The sequence below is a fragment of the Chaetodon trifascialis genome, chromosome 23 (assembly GCF_039877785.1).
Source record: "Chaetodon trifascialis isolate fChaTrf1 chromosome 23, fChaTrf1.hap1, whole genome shotgun sequence".
Lineage (NCBI taxonomy): Eukaryota > Metazoa > Chordata > Actinopteri > Chaetodontiformes > Chaetodontidae > Chaetodon > Chaetodon trifascialis.
This window is the reverse complement of record NC_092078.1, coordinates 10,431,596-10,448,624: the sequence shown is the minus strand read 5'-3', so window position 1 is coordinate 10,448,624 and position 17,029 is coordinate 10,431,596. Positions and strand designations below refer to the sequence as shown.

The 17,029-nt window shown below is 43.0% G+C and overlaps 1 protein-coding gene across 1 annotated transcript in view; it reads right to left on the bottom strand.

The window, feature by feature from the left end:
* LOC139351284 (receptor-type tyrosine-protein phosphatase delta-like) overlaps positions 1–17,029 on the bottom strand; it is a 349,795-nt gene that overhangs the window by 59,915 nt on the left and 272,851 nt on the right. The window contains exons 11-12 of the mRNA XM_070993096.1: positions 11,065–11,210; positions 8,897–9,038 (exon numbers count right to left, since the gene is read on the bottom strand). Of these exons, the coding sequence (XP_070849197.1) occupies positions 8,897–9,038; positions 11,065–11,210 (288 nt within the window). The remainder of the gene's footprint in view (positions 1–8,896; positions 9,039–11,064; positions 11,211–17,029) is intronic.

The following is a 17,029-nucleotide window of genomic DNA, read 5'->3' as shown; positions in this document are numbered from 1 at the left end:
GGATTCAGTCATGGCTCCCTTTAGGACTGACTTGGAAGGCCATATAGACGTGTGTGGAGCTCCACAGAGAAGCAGTTGTTGGATATTGGTTGGAATTTGGGCAGAATTTGATAGAAAGTGGCGGGGAAATGGGATCCAGGTCAGAAACGGCTGGAGTTATGCTTTGAAATGACCCCGCCTAATGTTCCTTCAAGCCTGCCTTCCCCCATAGACATTTTTTACGGCCATCGCTGCTGGGGCAGATTGGATCAGCCAAGCAGAGGGCATGCAACAGAGATGTACGCCACTTCTGGCAAGGCGCCCCTACTCTCCCTAGGCCCCATGTCATTCATAAACATGACGGATTAGCTGTGATATTCCGCCATTTACAACATAAGCGAAGGGAGTGGGAGGAAGAGAATGAAAGCAGAGAGTCAGTGTTAGTGTCGGTTGCCCCTTAGGGGTAGTGCTAAAATGGATGGGTAAAGAGGGAGATGAAAAGGAGAGATGAAGCAGGAAGGGCGGAGAGGGGGCCTTTCTCTACAGGCCTGGCTGGGCAAGCAGCAAGGCAGGCAGGAAGCCAGGCACAAAGCTCCATTTACGCTCAGATGCCCCCCCCCCCTTTGCTTTACAGACTACACGTCAGCTCAGCCAGATGTACTGTTCTGAGTAAAGATCACCTAGGGGGAAGGTGGAGAGGAAGGAAGAGAGATTTCAAGACCTCCTCTACTTACAATCACGTCTTTCTTCCGCGCTCCGATTGTCTTTTTTGCGTTCGCCTTCTCCACCGACCTCTTCTGCTTCGATCGAGTCGCGGCTCATCCGAGACTTTAAAAGGCGCCCGATGTTAAAGACCCTCCCTCAATCTGTCTTTGTCTGTCTCCCACCTCCTTTGCCTTCTGTCCCTCTCCCACCCTCTTCAGGATTTCACTTTGCATATTCCATTTGCTGGTTGTTACCTTGAGCAATGATTCCATTTACTTCAGAAAACAGTGGCCCATTTATTCTGAGATGGGGAAAGCAAAAAAAAACAAAAAACTTCTGCTCTTGTCATCTTATCTGCCATCAGCATTTTTTCTGTTATTATTAGTAATATTCAAAGGAGGAGGAGGATGACTATTTGACAGTGCTTTGAGCTATTTGCCAAACACAAAGCTAAAATGGATGTTGCTTATTCTCTTTCAGCTCCACCTTAGGAAGCCTCTTCTTCTTTTTTTAATTTCTTTTTTTGAAATCTTTTTCTTAACAGTCCATCAACCCTCATTTGATTCTCCTGAGTGCATTAAGCATTCACAAATAAAGGGGATGTGGCAGGGAATAAACAACCGCACACTACCTTTTCCTGAGAGACGCCTCCATTCTTGCAGACACTCCTGTCACTTTGAAGCATATACTGCCAGACATCTGTTCTGTTTTTATGTTTCAGGCTTATTCACTGTATATTTACCCTCTTACCACCCACTTGGGACGACTATACGAGGCTTGATGTTTTAAAAGTTCAATAAAGTATATGTTTGCATGTCAGCGTTCATCATAAAATTCAATTGAGCTACTTGGGTTGAGTCATTCATTTTGTCTTTTCAGGGGAGGCTGATCGAGGCCAGGAGCTGGAGCCAGCACGGGCTCGGGAGAGCGTCAGCGACCAGGTGAGTCCTCCGACCGGGCAGGAAAACAGACAGAAGGCAAAACTGTGCGACGCTGGGTTGCTTCATTAACCTTCATGTACTATACATTCATAAGCAGGGGGGTCAGTATGATCAAATGGGATGTTGGATTGTCACTCGGTGACTCATTTGTGCGTTTATAGAAGTCTGTGTGTGTTAAGGAAGCTGTTTAAAGGGAAAAAAGATCCTACAGGACTGTGTGTGTGTGTGTGTGTGTGTGTGTGTGTGTGTGTGTGTGTGTGTGTGTGTGTGTGTGTGTGGAGGTGTGTACTTCCTTAATAGCAAGGAAGCATCCAATCAGCTGTCAGAATGTTTCCACAAAATCCTCTGAACTTTAATCACTTTTAGGATTTTGTGCATGACAGTGCCTGATAACTTTATGGGTCACGACCATTTGAACATGGTATCATCAGGCTCAGACAAGCACTCTGGGAGACGTGCGGTATAAATGTCTGAGGAAGCCGACTTCATGCAAGTTCACTTCCTCCTGAGAAAGGGAAAACCTAGCACCAGCCATTTCAATTATTGATACGGCTAAAAGCTTGCTACAGGAGAGGGGAGTATAGAGATTATTCATGCTTGCTAACATCCTGCAGAGAGGACCTCTTGCCTCTCCAAGAGCCCTAATGGAAAATGGGGGTTATATCAGGCTATTCAAATTTAGCAGACAGGCATTCTCCCCGAAAGTGACTCTGGGAGACGACTCTGGGAGATGGTGGGTGTCACAGCAGGCAGTCGGCGGCGTTATTTTATTATGGAAATGACTATACTAAGGCCACATGTCTCGAGATTTGACAGCTGGGTTTACAGCTGATGCAACTTGCCATGAGAATATGCAAGGTTTTGTCCCCTTTCCATGCAGTTTTAGGACTTCTAATTAGTCACTGTGCTCATATTAGCGGTACTGAATGTAATAACGTATAGACAACTAATTACACCCAAAAATCAGTTCTTACCACATCACTTTTTCTCAGCACAAAGTTGTTTGGTTGTAATTAGTGAGCAGCCTTACACAGCTTGAAAACTTTCTCAAGATCATTAGATGCATTAAGGATGACCCTGCAGTACCCAATTAATCTAGTAGAAAATGACTTTTGAGTGCAGCTAGGATCAAAGCTACTAACATTAGCACCCCTCGACTACCTGGCTCAGACTTATACACTGCTCATTTTGTGACCTTGTGCTGCATCCAGTCCAGCCAGTGGAATATTCCACAATAATAATGTGTTCTGCTCTGCCACACAGCACATCCTGTCATGTGCACAAATCTGCACAGAAGTCAACAGAATGTTAGAATGCTAACTGAAGGTCAAAATTGGATTTTTGGATCAGAAAGCAGCCATGCTTTGTTATATCCGCACTTGATTATGGTGATATTGTATATATGCTGTTCCCTCCACCTCAACACTTCGACCCTGTACACCACAGTACACTGCACTTCATCACAGTTGATGCATTTCTCACTCACCTTTGCATCTTATACAGAAAGGTGGGATGGAGAAGGGATTGCACATTATTTATTTATACAGGGCTGTGTGTGAACTTTTTGAGCACACAGCACAGAGGTTAAAAGTTTTGTACCACAGGCCACAAAATTGTAGCATGAGTATAAAACATATAAAACATCTGTTACCACCTTTAAAAACCACAAGTAGCGCAGTTCATCATTTAAACAGGGATGTGGCTGGCAAAGGACATTAATGTTGCATAAAGGGCATCATCCAAACCTTAACAAGACATGTTTTTAGGCAAACTTTTTCTTTATTTGCCTCGCTACATCCAGACATTACAAATCTCAGTAAACGTATATCATCATACAAGCTAGTATTATGTATGTTAAATTCATATTAATCATCACATTTAATTAAGTCAGTTAGTTTTGGTTTTGGTTAATAACTTGCAAATATGGCTTCATTCATCTCATGTCATCTTGCTCATATGTAGATGTGTGCAGTAGGTGTGAGTTGTGTCTCTGCCATCGCCTTAATGTCAGACGTGTGCTGCTTTTGGATGTTCTTATTTTACAATATTTCACTCGAACAAAATGTTGAGTTTGATATATCACGGGCAGTGACCACGCAGAAAGAAAATAAGAATAAAATGTGAAACTAATTATGTAGGGTACGTTCATTTTAAATGTAGAAATATTACTCTTACGATCTAAAGAAGATAAAGTATTTTGGTTTGGTTTCCCTGTTCCAATATGGTGGCTGTTCCCTTGGAATTGTGGGAATTGGTGTTAGGTGTATGGACGCAGGCAAATGTACAAGTACAGACTGACAGCACATTGAATTTAGCAGCATATTACTAAATTATTCTTTTGCTTGTGTGCATTTACTGATTTTATCAGTAATCAGATCATATCATTTTATCACTGATTTTATCAGATCAACGATTCTGATTTGCAAAGGAACGTTTTCACCTCTCCTCCCCATATTTTGTTGTTTACTGTGCCTCCATAAGAGGTGCTAAACAATTTGCATTCACCTAATTGCACTGCCAGTACTGCGAGGTCACTGTGGAGAACAGTGACATCTTAGGCCAGCGAGGCCTCATTTGTCTGAATCAATAATTATTAATTCAGGAGGCTGTGTTTACTTTCATTAGAACAAATACAGAGCCACAACATGTGCGGAGTTATCTATCATGTTCAGAGTGAAGTCCAAGCGCCTCTGTGGCTCCAGCAGATGTTTTCTCACGCGCCACACAGACTATAAAGTCTAACATCCATCTTGTTGGCAGCGGTTTTTGTCTTAAATCACCATGCATACTATCCAGATAGTGATTGGCTCCCACGATTAAGCACGCAGCAAGATATAAGGGGGATCTGTTTTTTTTTAAGAGCAGATCAATTTCTTTGAGGACAGTCCATCTTTTTAATTACAATAATGAATATCTTGTCATCATGTGCTCTATTTTTGTGACGTACGAGGGAGTGAAGTCGAGAATTGTGGGGAGAGTAGCATCAAGTCAGGATTGGCCGAATCCCAAGCAGTAACTCTGCCTATGGCTATTTTATGAAACGTCTAATGGACATGAAGATAATTGATAGTCTGTGAGGTTGGTCCCCCACTTACAGTATCCCAGCATGCTTAGGGAGAAAAACAGTTTCTGAGAAAAATGTCATGCAAATAGCAAGGAGCGACTGCTTGTTCACATGGAAAATATGCTGAAACACGACTGAAATGCGGGTTCATGGTGGCAAGGACAAGCACTCGGGTTATACGGTTCCCTCAGTCCTAAAAAAAAATCTGTTTGAAGAAGTTGAGAATATCGTTGTTTTATATTCACCATAAGAGTTAAACTCTCTCTCAGAGTGAGTCAGCATGTTTCCACAGTACCATTTTTGGAGGAAAAATGTATTTTTCAAACAAAATTGAGCGTTCCATGTGGCGGCCCAGGTCTTGCCATCTATAGAGCTCCTGCCAGCAGACCAGAGAATAGTATGGTAGCTGCTGGCCCCCGACTCTCCTTTTTCAAGCCACTGATCACAAGCACAGTAATTTTACAATGGTCACTTGCTTCATCCCCACTGCATCCCTGCTCCGACAGTCCAAGACAGCTGACACAGCATTTTTCTTGCTAAGCAATTTGAGCATGCAGACCAGCTTTTGTTCCTCTCTCACCCTGTTCTTAGAAAGAAGGCATTATGCATTGAGAGAATGGTGCAAGAGCACACGGATGAAAAACGATGGTTAGGAATAAGCATTAAGGTGCCTTTTTAAATTATTCTTATCAGTCACTGCTCACAATTTTCTCCGGGTTTGTGCTGGGCAGGCGGGTTCACACAGTTTAGGTTGACCAATATCTTATGGATATAAGTTAACAAGGCTTGGAATATAAATTAGGATGCATTTGGTGTCTTGCAGTAAGTGTGCAGAGCATTTTTCTCATAACAGTGACAAAGAGCGCAGTGCATGCATTGTCTATGAATAATCACTGATCATGTAGCAGCCTTTTCTTTGCATGTGGAAAGATCCGTCTCGGCTACACGGCTTTGACTGTGCCATTGCACCATTCCATACAAATGGAAATGATGCATTCTGTTTTTCCGTCACAGGAGAGCGGCTTCCCATTTTCCGCTCCCACTGTCAAGTTGTGCACAGCTGCATAAGTTTGTACTCGTGTGTGTGTGTGGGGCACAGGAAATGGCTTTTGACAGCATAATGGGAGTATGAGGATGCAATATAAATCCTTAATCATGCCTGAATCATGAACTGCAGCACTCAAATCCACACATCATTCTGCTGGAAGTACTGCTAGCAGAGAGTGGAGAAACATGTGAGGTGTTTTGGCTGCATTTTCTGGTGTTTCTGCTGTTTACTTATGGTAACACACACACAAATGATGTCAAACTGGACCAACTTTGCAGAGGCACACTCACAAATGAGATCAAATACCACTTCACTGAAATCATATTCCAGCCATGACACCTAAAATGTGCTGTTCCTTCCTTTCTCCATCCCTGCCTGTCATTCTCAATTACAAAGCGAATCAAGATGACCTTAATTCAAAGACACGAGTTGCAAATGAGTTGGGTCATCTCATAGTTAATCAAAACAGAGCGTGCAAAAAAAAGGGACGCTGAAGAAACCTGTACCCCGTGCCGTGGCCTGGCAGATTTGACTGGGAACATCATTACGTTTCAGGGTTCGCCTTTCATGCAAATCGCTTCCGTGAGCCTGGAAGTTCATTACTAATGGCGCTTCCCATCAAGTTAGAGGCCCATCCGAATACTAATATCCCCCAGTACTTTGGATTTGTCACCTCGAATCCCCTCTCCTCGTAGCATGGCAATTACAACAATGTGCTTTTCCTTCATGGAATTAGGCATCACCCCCTGTGGCGAGCTTCCCACAACAGATGCTTTGCAGTCGTTTCCACAGACCATTGGAGCCCAAATGAACTAAACGAACAGTCACTTTATATGTATTAGGCCTGGTGTAGTATCACTTATCTGTTTTTGCTTTTTTATTTATCTCTCCAATCCTGCAACACTCACTCGCACGCAACTTTAGGATTTCTTCACTTAAAGGGAGGCGAGGAATCATATTTGCTGGTGATGGTGACAGACGGGATTTAAGAAATGTGCAGTTGGCTTTTTCAAACTGCAGTTTGTCATGTGGAATGATGAGTAGTAAACCAGTGGTGCGGTATTTATTGTACTGTACAAAGTCGTTTTGGAAGGAGGAAGCTTTTTGATCTCCTAAATAATGTATAATGCATCCTTGAGGTAACCTTGTATCACCTCATACAGTACGCTGCCCTCACAATGCAGTGTTCCAGCTTACTCCCAGCTTCCTGAGAGTCAAAGTCGTTGTTACGGTGGGTGTTTGAACAAGAGAGAAATTGGTTCGGCTGTATTATAGATGCCTAAAGCTCGAAGTGTTGAAGAAAAGACTCAGATTAAATGAGAAGCTCGAGCTTATCTTATTCAAGTAATCCTTGATATCTTGTGTTTGTGGCCAGCACTGTGGCATCATTTTCCTTTTGTTTATGTTTGATTTTCATCTTGCTTCCTTTCCTTTGTCTGCCAAGCTACGGCTGATATCACAGCTCATAACAATTATTCAGTTCTTTTGTTGCTTATTTGCTTTTTAAAGGCATCGCTACCAGTGTGCATGGTAATACATTTCCTCGCTAAGACCCACCAGACACCAGACGTCTAGCAAATGCTTGAACTGGGTGTTGGTCGAATCCCTGTTGTGTCATAGCGAGTGGTGAAATGAACACACATCAATATAAAAATATTTCAGACTATTACCTAAAGCATTCACAATGCCAATATTTTGGGTTTATATGTATCTAAAGGAGGCAATGTGAGGACAGAGAGCACACCTTTTTATTTGCAACGGAGCCGAGAAAGAAAAAGCTTTTCCCTGTTTTTCTGTTTTTTTGGTCCGTGCTAGGCCTCTCCTCACCTTCAATACATTGATGGGAAAGGAGAGCGAGCAGAACAGCAAAATGGAAATGGTAATAAACATGCTAATGCTAGGCCGCGGCGCTGGCAAGAGCAGCTTCTATACCCGTCCCTCAGCTATCTATTGGCGTGTGTGTGCATGTGCATGAGTGTGTGTGAAGGGGAAAAACAGAGATAGAGAAAGAGCAAGAGCGGACAGGAAATGTGCACGCACACGTGAGAGCGCACACACATACGCACACTCACGGCGTTCAGAGTAAACAAGAGAGAGCTGCATGTGAACGTGCCACCTTTCTCTTTCAATCGGCCTTTGGAGACAGTGCAAAGGGCCTTTTGTTGGCTCATTGGTGAGATAAGAAGCGAGGGGGGGCTGGGGGGCCTTCAGAGACTCGCAGAGCCAGCTTTTTTTCTATAGGATGGAAGCACCCCACTCAATGGGAACTCATTTGCCATGTTGTGTAATTGTGGCACATAATGGAGCACACCTCATTCAGGCAGCCCAAGGTTTTTTTTCTAAAGCCATTTTCTCCATTCACAGCCAAGCAAGTCATGTTTTAGAGAGATATTATGCACCCCTTTGAGCTCAGGGCCACCACATATTTGCCTTTGAATGGACTGTTTTGTGTAATCAAGATAAAATTTTGCTCAGTGCTTATTATAAAAGAGGCACTGTCAAACAATTTGATATTTGTCATCTGACTTTTTCTTCTCACAGCTCACTGGACGTTAACAAAGTGGCTGACCTTTCCCGCCTGGGTTGTTATACATGTTTGTGCAGAAGAGTGTTGGCTATTAACAGTGGCTACTGACAGACACTGGCATGGAAGTAACCTGCGACTCGAACGCGACCATAAACAATACATGCTTGTTAATCACATAGAGAATCCACTGCTTTATTTTCTACACGGTCAAACGAATATCAAAGCTGAAGTGCGGAGATGAAAAATGACTGATTTGAAAATTATTGCTGAGCTTTTCCATTAAACCACCGCAGGCTAGGAATGGATGGCTATTTGCATAATTTAACTGGCATCTTAATTATTGTGTCAGGAATCTGTATGCAAATGACTTAAGTCACTTAGAAACGGAAACTTCCTTGGCTAAATGGCTAATGGACTAAATCTTATCAAGTTAGAATACACAACGTGAGTGTAACCAGAGTCTCTAATTGGGTCTGACTGTGCGGCGCAACAGTGAGAAACAAAAAAAGAGGACAGGACAGACATAAAACAAGTCAATGCAAGCTTACCTGGGTTAGCTGGGAGAAAGAGGGCGTGTTAGTGGTGTGTGTGTGTGGTTTGGTTTTCTTTTGGGGTTGCTGAGAAGGACCTACCACGTAAAACAGTGAGTCTGGTTGTAGCGCTCGTCTCTCCAACACTGTTGGAGGCGACGCACTCATATATGGCTTCATCTCGGGGCGTGCGCAATGGCTGAATTCTGAGCACTGAACCAGAGCCGTCGTCGAACTCAATCACCTGCAGGTGCGAGAGACAGGATAATGTTAAAGGAGATTTTTTTGGTTCACAATGGGTGAGGGACCTTCTGCAGACAAAAAAAACAAAACAGAACAAAACAACAGTGCCAAGGACATTTGGCTAACAACACTGATGGTGACTGACACAATGTGCTTCCTATGACAGAAACGAAAGCTGCTGCCTACCTTACATTGAACTCTTGTGACTGTGGTTTGTGAGTATTGTGGTTATGTATTGTACATGTACAAAAAGTAAGTTCAGGATCTGTGCAGGATTAGAACGTCTATAGAAAATATGTAGAGAATACTTTTTAAACTTTTCAATCTTTTTTTTTTTTTTTTTTAGCATTTTTATTGTAGGTAGGTGCATTCGCTGTGTGTTCCGACGTGCTGTCTTCTAGTAAATGAACTAGATCTGATGGATAGTTTTACTTACTGTGCAGTTATTAGTAAAATAATCGATGCGACTGACTAACTTTAAGAATGGGGAAGGTTAGCTTGGTCAGAAATTTTTTTGCTCGGATATCGGGGTTGTAGAGTAAAATTGAAATCTGAACGTGTCCCACTCTTAAAGTTAACATTCTATCCTTTGCAAAATGCATCACACTGGATTGTGTCGATGGGACAGAAACAAGCACAAACAGTTAAAAGTGGCTTGATAAACGGTTAAGGACAGTTGTACCATGAGGTGAGATAGTGGTACAAGAGACAGGACCGACTGTATTGGACGAACGACACATAAAATGCTCACAAACAGGTGTTTGTTGTAGCTTATTCAGCTATTTTTTTTGCATGCTACATGTTGTATACTCACTGATTTTAGAAAGCCCTGTGTCATAACTCAATCTCTTTTAAGCATAGAGGTAGATTTCAATAAAAGATAGGCCTGAGACCTCGGCTTCACACACACACACACGCACGCGCACACACACACACACACACACACACACACACACACACACACACACACAAACACACAAAGGCCTACGAACATTTTTAAAGTTAACAATAAATCTGTGCATGTGTTAGTTCATAGTACACTTCAACATTTCATTGGCCAAGCAGTACAGCGGTGTTTGCATTCAGGCTGACAGCAGGTGATGGTGGAAAAAAAAAAAAACAGCCTCCTTTCTTAGTCAACGCCGAGAGAGCAAATTAGAAAGGAAGTTGTGAGACTTCTAAAAGGCAATGGGTTTTTGTTAGAAGATGAAGCAGCAGTGCGTGATAGAATGGGCCCAGAATGGCGGCAGCCAGCAAACCCTGCAAGGCAACCAGGGAATGAGAACTAGTATGTTAGCATTCAGCACAACGTGCGATGCAAACGCGATGAACTCTGATAAGATTAGATTTCTGTGGTTATTACACGCAAAGAGGAGGCGGGAAGAGGTCTCCAAGCTCTGTTAAGCCATTACTGCTGTGCAGAAGCAAGCAAATATGGCATCTAGAGCAGAGGAGGGGGAAAAAAAGTGACACCATGATAGTCCCAAGGACTGACACAGAAATTAATAGAAATCTTATCAGTGTTCTGCGATGATGTGTTATTTCTCATGGGTATTGAGCCCAAGTGCAGATTAAAGCTGACCAAAAATCAAAGCCTCAGCCAAAATCAGGAAGGGAGGACATGCATTTAGATAAAGCTGCCACAAAGCAAAAGGATATTTCGAAGTGAAAGCGCTTGCTTCCCCTTTCACATTACATAAAGCTGGCAAATGTGGCATGATGCTAATGTAGGTATCTGGGTCATACCACAAGTTGTTTTTTCTTCTAGCCAATTGCTTTTTTTCTCGTCTTTTATTTAATTACAAATCTGTCCCCAGATCTTTTCTATACTTGCTCGTTAAAACTCAAGCATGGTTAAGAGCCTGGCCAGCGTGATTATTAGAGCCTGCTAATGCGTGGTGGCAAGTCGGGGCGAAAAGTAAGCGAGCGGGGCTTGGCGAAATGGATTATGTGCAGGCAGAGCCAAAGCAGTGCTGAAGCATTCCAATTTTGTCGAGCATTTTACATCAGAACAATAGACCTAATACCTCAAATCTCTGGTTGCTGACTTTCTTCCCCTTCTTGTTCCACACAATCTTCGGCCGTGGATCTCCTGTAGCTTGGCAGATGAAGGATGCCACCCCTCCTTGCACGCCTGTTTGATCATTGGGGGTTCTTAAAAACTTTGGTGGTGCTGCGTGGAGACAGAAACAGAATAAAAGATAATAGTTAGAGAGCATGCTTAGCATTGCAGACAGAGCAATTCATCTGTCTTATCAAGCTGTGTACAGTAGAAAGTAACAGCATGTGGCTGGGATGTGGGGATTGTCTTTGGAGGTCAAGACAAGAGATTGTACTGACTTTATTGTGCAAAGTGGAAACAGATGATCAGTGCTTGAGATCAGTTAAAGGACAGAGGTCTTGGTTGCAGAGTGCGCAATGCATTTTATCTTAACCGGGAAGTATTTCCACGCAACTAAAATCTCCTTTTTAGGCAGGAATTCTTGGATATAAGGATGCATTTTTCTGTGGGAAAGAAGGAAGGAGTTAAGACCAATCACTGGAGAAAAGAAATAAAGATAATATACTTGGTCTTTGATTTGTTCTGAAATGTGGCAAGACATCTGAGTTTGGATGTCAGTTTAGACTGAGGAGGAGCAATTGTTGTCGAGGCTGCGAACTTCTGTTAAAAAAGATTGCCTCTTCCTCCTGTGACAGTAAAGAGTGTTATTGTGGTCATCGTGTGATACTGTCACAAAAACAATCTGTAAATATATACTGGGGAAAAGAAAGTGTGAAGAACACAGCTCACAAAGAAAAGCTATAATGAAATTACTGCTATTTCTGAGCCTTCTGCTATGTAACATGGAGTAAGGTGTTTAAGTTGCGATTGAGTAACTCATTTTAATGCTATTAAATTCGCTATGCTGTGAACTGGTGCTGTTCGGTGTCATTCAGCATACAGTAAAAGTCATCTATCTTAACATGTGGTTACCTATCACACTGTCATGCTGTTCCACTGGACATAAATCATGAGACCATTCGGTGTTTCTAATAACACAAGCTAACATTTTCCAGCAGTTGCAGAAAAGCAGAAGCAGACAACACTAATCTCCAGAAAAGCACCAATTGGAACGACGGCTGTGCCTCACGCAAATGAGACACGCACCTGATAAGGTCCTCGCAGTGCTCTGATCAGTGATGTGAGCATTCTGGTGCTCCTAATTGGTCCCTCAATTCAGCACAACAAGTCAAGTGTAAAGGCAATGAGGATAAAAATGCTAAAAATGCAGGCGAGCGGAGGTGAGAGAATAGCAGAGTGGAACAGTGTCTGCTTTGTGTGGACATGGCGTGGATGTTCCCATCTACTGTGGCGGTTTTACAACGCTGTACAATAGCAGTTGCTCTGGCTCTGATCACCACAACCGTGCAGAGAGCCGCAGCTCTGCTCCTGCTGTTTGATTTCTAGAATCACAGTTTGTCAGGTAAAATCATTCCTGAATATAATTCAGGCTTTGTCAGCCATAACATCAATTCTCTATTTACTTTTAATTCCAAGAATTGAGTTCTGTTTTGCCTTTTTTTTTTTCCCACCCTCCTAGACAATCAGTTCCTGCTCATGAGATGACGTTTCTATTCCCACTGCCGAACAATCAAAACACACAAGAGTGATAAGTAATCAAAGGAACCTGTCTCTTCCTGATGAGATTTTGATTGTGAGATTTTACATTCCTGCTTTATCATGATGATCAAGGCTAATTTCGGTAGCAATAATGCCATAGTGCTCAGTCAGACCCCCTCTGTATTTTCCTCTGAAGCTTGAGTGCCAGCTTCAGTGGGAGGTGTAGCTCCATCTGTGCCCCTGCGGAGCAACTGTTTGCCTTTTATCAATCACTTCAGCAGGCCATTAGGGGCCACACAGCTGCGGTAATGCCAACCATCTGAATCACCTCATCTGTGTGTGTGTGTGTGTGTGTGTGTGTGTCTGAGAATGTGTGATAGCGCTTGTTCGCGTGCCTGCGCGCAGACGGATTTCTCCTCCCAGATTGTACTGCCCAGTAGCAGCGGCGGCGCTGCGAGTGAGGGACAAATTAACCTGCAGGATTTGTGGAGAGGTGACATAAGATGTGTGGTCAGCAATCAAAAGGGCGGACAGATAAACAGGCAAGCAGCTGGGCTTCCACTGGGCAAATGAGTCTAGGAAATCACCTGATTGCCTCGTGACATGCACACAGTCTTGCGTGCACACGCACACACACACACGCACACAGACACACACACTTTTGAGAATCTCTCATTCACCGGCTGACAGATCCGACAGGTGAGCAGCAGACTTGACACTGTGTAATTTGTACATGGCAAAAAGCACCATTATATCTGCATTTGCACCTTATCTCATTGACTTGGCCTGGGTGTGGTGCACATTGGCATCCAGCCAAGGGGGCGCTGATGGGTAATTGATATGCCATCGGGGCTGTTTTCGCTCTAGGGCCATCCATTACGGCTCTGTGCGTCTCCCTACGCCGGATGTGATAGACTGCTAGGACATGTATGGAAGATCAGCACTGGAGGTGAGGAGAAGAGGGTGGGGGGGGGGGGAGTCACCGCACAATGGGGAGTGATTGAGGCATGACATGGAGGTAATGGTGTTTTCACAGACATGGCCGCTGATATCACCATCATACCCCCATTTTAGGTCCGCCGCTGACAAACATCCATTTTGGCAGACTCCTTGTACGGCTTCAGGTAGCGGCTGATTGAAACCTCTGTTTTCTCCGAACAATGCCGTGACTAGCGCGTTGACAGCAAGCAAAAAGATATGGTCTATGAACAAACATTGTGCAAATTCATGCACCACAAAGAAACCTTTTACCATAGAGCTCTGATTTTTCAATGAGCATGTTGCAACAACCATTACAACACAAAGGCTGTAAGAAAGTGGAAAGATGTATCTGACAGGTGTTTGCCTGTAATCACAACTTTTTCCACAAAGAGTCTCAATTGGGAGAACTGCCATCCGGTAAAAGCTCCTGTTACCTCTGCTGCATGGTGTCATTTCCTTTGAATGGTAACTATGATCTAGGTGAATTAATAGCGTGGCTTGGCACCTGTTAATCAAGTGCTAAGCTGTCACTAGCAAACAAATGAAGTGTAAAGCCCGTCACCACGCAAAACAGGCCTGTGTCTGCTCTCCCTTCAGGTCATTATGTAACCTTGTTCACATTCGCTGCCACTGGGAAGGAAGAAGCTCTTCATAGCATCCCCTTGTTCTGTTTTCCATGGATCAACGCCATGTTAATAATTTGGTGGCTGACTGAAAGTCTTTACTCTTGTGAACACCCGTGTCCACAGGGCTGAGGGGGCAGACTGTTTCATGACTGGAAGTATAGATTTTTTTAATGGATAGACATAAATGGAAATTGGAAGCCTTCAACGACGTGGGCGGTACAAAGATAGAACAAGATTTTTTTTACTGTTGCTGCTACTTGATGCTATCCTTATCATTTTGCTTCTTTCCAAGGTCTTTTAAAGCTACCATTTTAATAAAATGATCAATAAATCAGGTCGTTTTCCAGCATCACACAGGTGCAGCCACATAAAGCTCTATTAAATGTGACAAAGACATGTCCGAAACAAAGCCAGTGATACCAGAAGTGCAGCGTGGGAAGGGAACAGTAGTTAAACGGCTCTGCTTTGCTGTGGACTGTGGTCAGAGCAGAAGAGAGGCAGCACCTCTCTGGAGGTGCTGGATGTCGAACAAAAGGACAGCTAGAGGGTGCTTGACCTAAAATCGAAATGCCCTGAAAGTTTGATTTTTTTTTTTCTCCCCAATTAACCCAAACTCTGACCCTAAAACTATAAACCAAATGGGAATTGCCTTCTGAACTTAAAACTAACTGAAAGTCAGGAAAAGCTAATTCCTAAACAGAAATGGTCAGTAAACAGAGCAGAACGTTAAACAAAATCCTGAAATGATCCAGAAAGCGAAACTTTTTAAAACACCATGTATCTAAACTGCACATATTACATCACCTGTTTTGGTATTTGTCAGGTTGAATCAGCTGTGAATTAAAAGGTTCTGCTCTGTAGATTTTAGGTTGAGTACCTGTTGCAGGGCCACACTCTAACCCTGACCGTGGAACTGAGGACTGGGGCTGATATCCTTTTTTTCTATCGTCATGCTGAACTTAGCAGATAGCTGGGTTCAGAGCATCTTGTGGATCTGCATTCATTACAAGTTTGTTTGATATTGGCTTAACTCGCAGCCAAACATTGCATTTAAATGCTGTTCTCAAATAGATCAGTCTGGCTTTCATTCATAATGGCGAAAACATTTCAAGTCATCAGGATTCCGCTATAGACTAAAGTTTGATCTGCCAAGCCATTAAAGAGCATGAATCAAAGAGTGGAGAGAAGAACATTAATAAACCCACTTTCAGTTGGAACCTCTATTCGGCACAGACACCAGTCCAAGATGGCTTGGTTTTCACAATTATACTGACTGACATATTCAATTTCATTTGCATGAAAGGGGCCATTTCCTCTCTGAATCTTTAACTTGCCGGGTGAGGTGGGGTTGTGGAGAGCGATAATTAATCCTAACACACTGGGTGGCAGTCTGCAAATACCCTGCTCCATTTGGACATACGGGTGGAAGAAAGGAGCGTTTAAAGATGCCATTAACCTCATTCGACATCTTTAAGCCGCAGCATTTCAGTTCTGAGATATTGATGAATTGTCACAATGGTAGCAAGTGGCGCAAATTGGACTGAAAGGGGTGGCTAATGTTGGGAGAGGGTTAAAGTGTTGCATGCGGTATATGCACCCTGGACATTTGCTTTTATGAAATCCTTTAAGTATTCTGAAAGTCCATTGCAGCAATATTGTGATCATGGTATTTAAATGAAGAAGGGTGCAGAGGGATGGGCATGTTGGTGGTTGTGAATGCAGTTCCATGGTTTATAAAGCAACACCCTCAATGGATTAATTAACTGTCTATACAGTGTTCAGAAACATCTGACCCCATGCCAGAAAGAAAACAGACTGCAGTAATGCAGACACACAAACAGAGATAAACAATGCAAGAAAAAAAAAAGAAATTGAAAAAAAGGGAGGGAAGATAAACCTCACATACTAATCAATGGCACAAACACAAGCATAAACCATTTTCTTGGGGCAGTACACAGCTCTCTATCTGCAGCATTATGATAAAAATTTGTCTTTTGTAATGCCGAGGAAACAAACTCCACATTGTATGTGCTCACAAAGGGTCTAGGCGGAAGGAAAGAAAAGGAATTGGAGCTTAATTAGAACTGTTGGCTGATTTGCATTGCATGCTCATCGGTAATCTTGCCTTAAATGGAAACTGAAATTCTTATTGCAATTAGTGATTACTTGAAAAGGGATATGGCCCCCGAATGATTGTTAATTACTGGATCAGGAATAGTACATTAATTCACTGCAGAGGTTTTAATGCAGTGCAATGATGGGGACCCGCTCCTCCATCAATATTGTGCTGCTTGTCACACATAATGAAGTTCATAATACAAGCCTTCTCCTGCACTACCCCCACCCCCCCACCACCACAAGCTTAAAGATGCTCTCTAAGCAAAATTCATAACAGTCATTATGTAAAACTAATTCAATAGAATACACAAGAATGCAGCTTAATGACACATTAATATTGAGACTGCATATAGATATTAGGGCTGCAGGTCCATTCTGTGATAGGGTCAGGGTCTCTTATGTGGCTCATAAGCTGCAGATAGTCTCCCGTGAATAAATAAATAAATGCATATCATCACTTACAGCGTGGCTTCAAAGGCAGGAAGAGTGCAGCATGCACTGTAATACACAACTCACCAGCGCATTCTCCTTGCCAAATATTCAGCCCAATGACTAAGGTTGCAAAAATCATATTCCAATGGGACTTTGTGAACCCCACTATGTGTGTATAACTCATGCTCAGTGGCACAGCTACGCAAGGTCTGAGCTTCTGGCTATAGCTCTGCA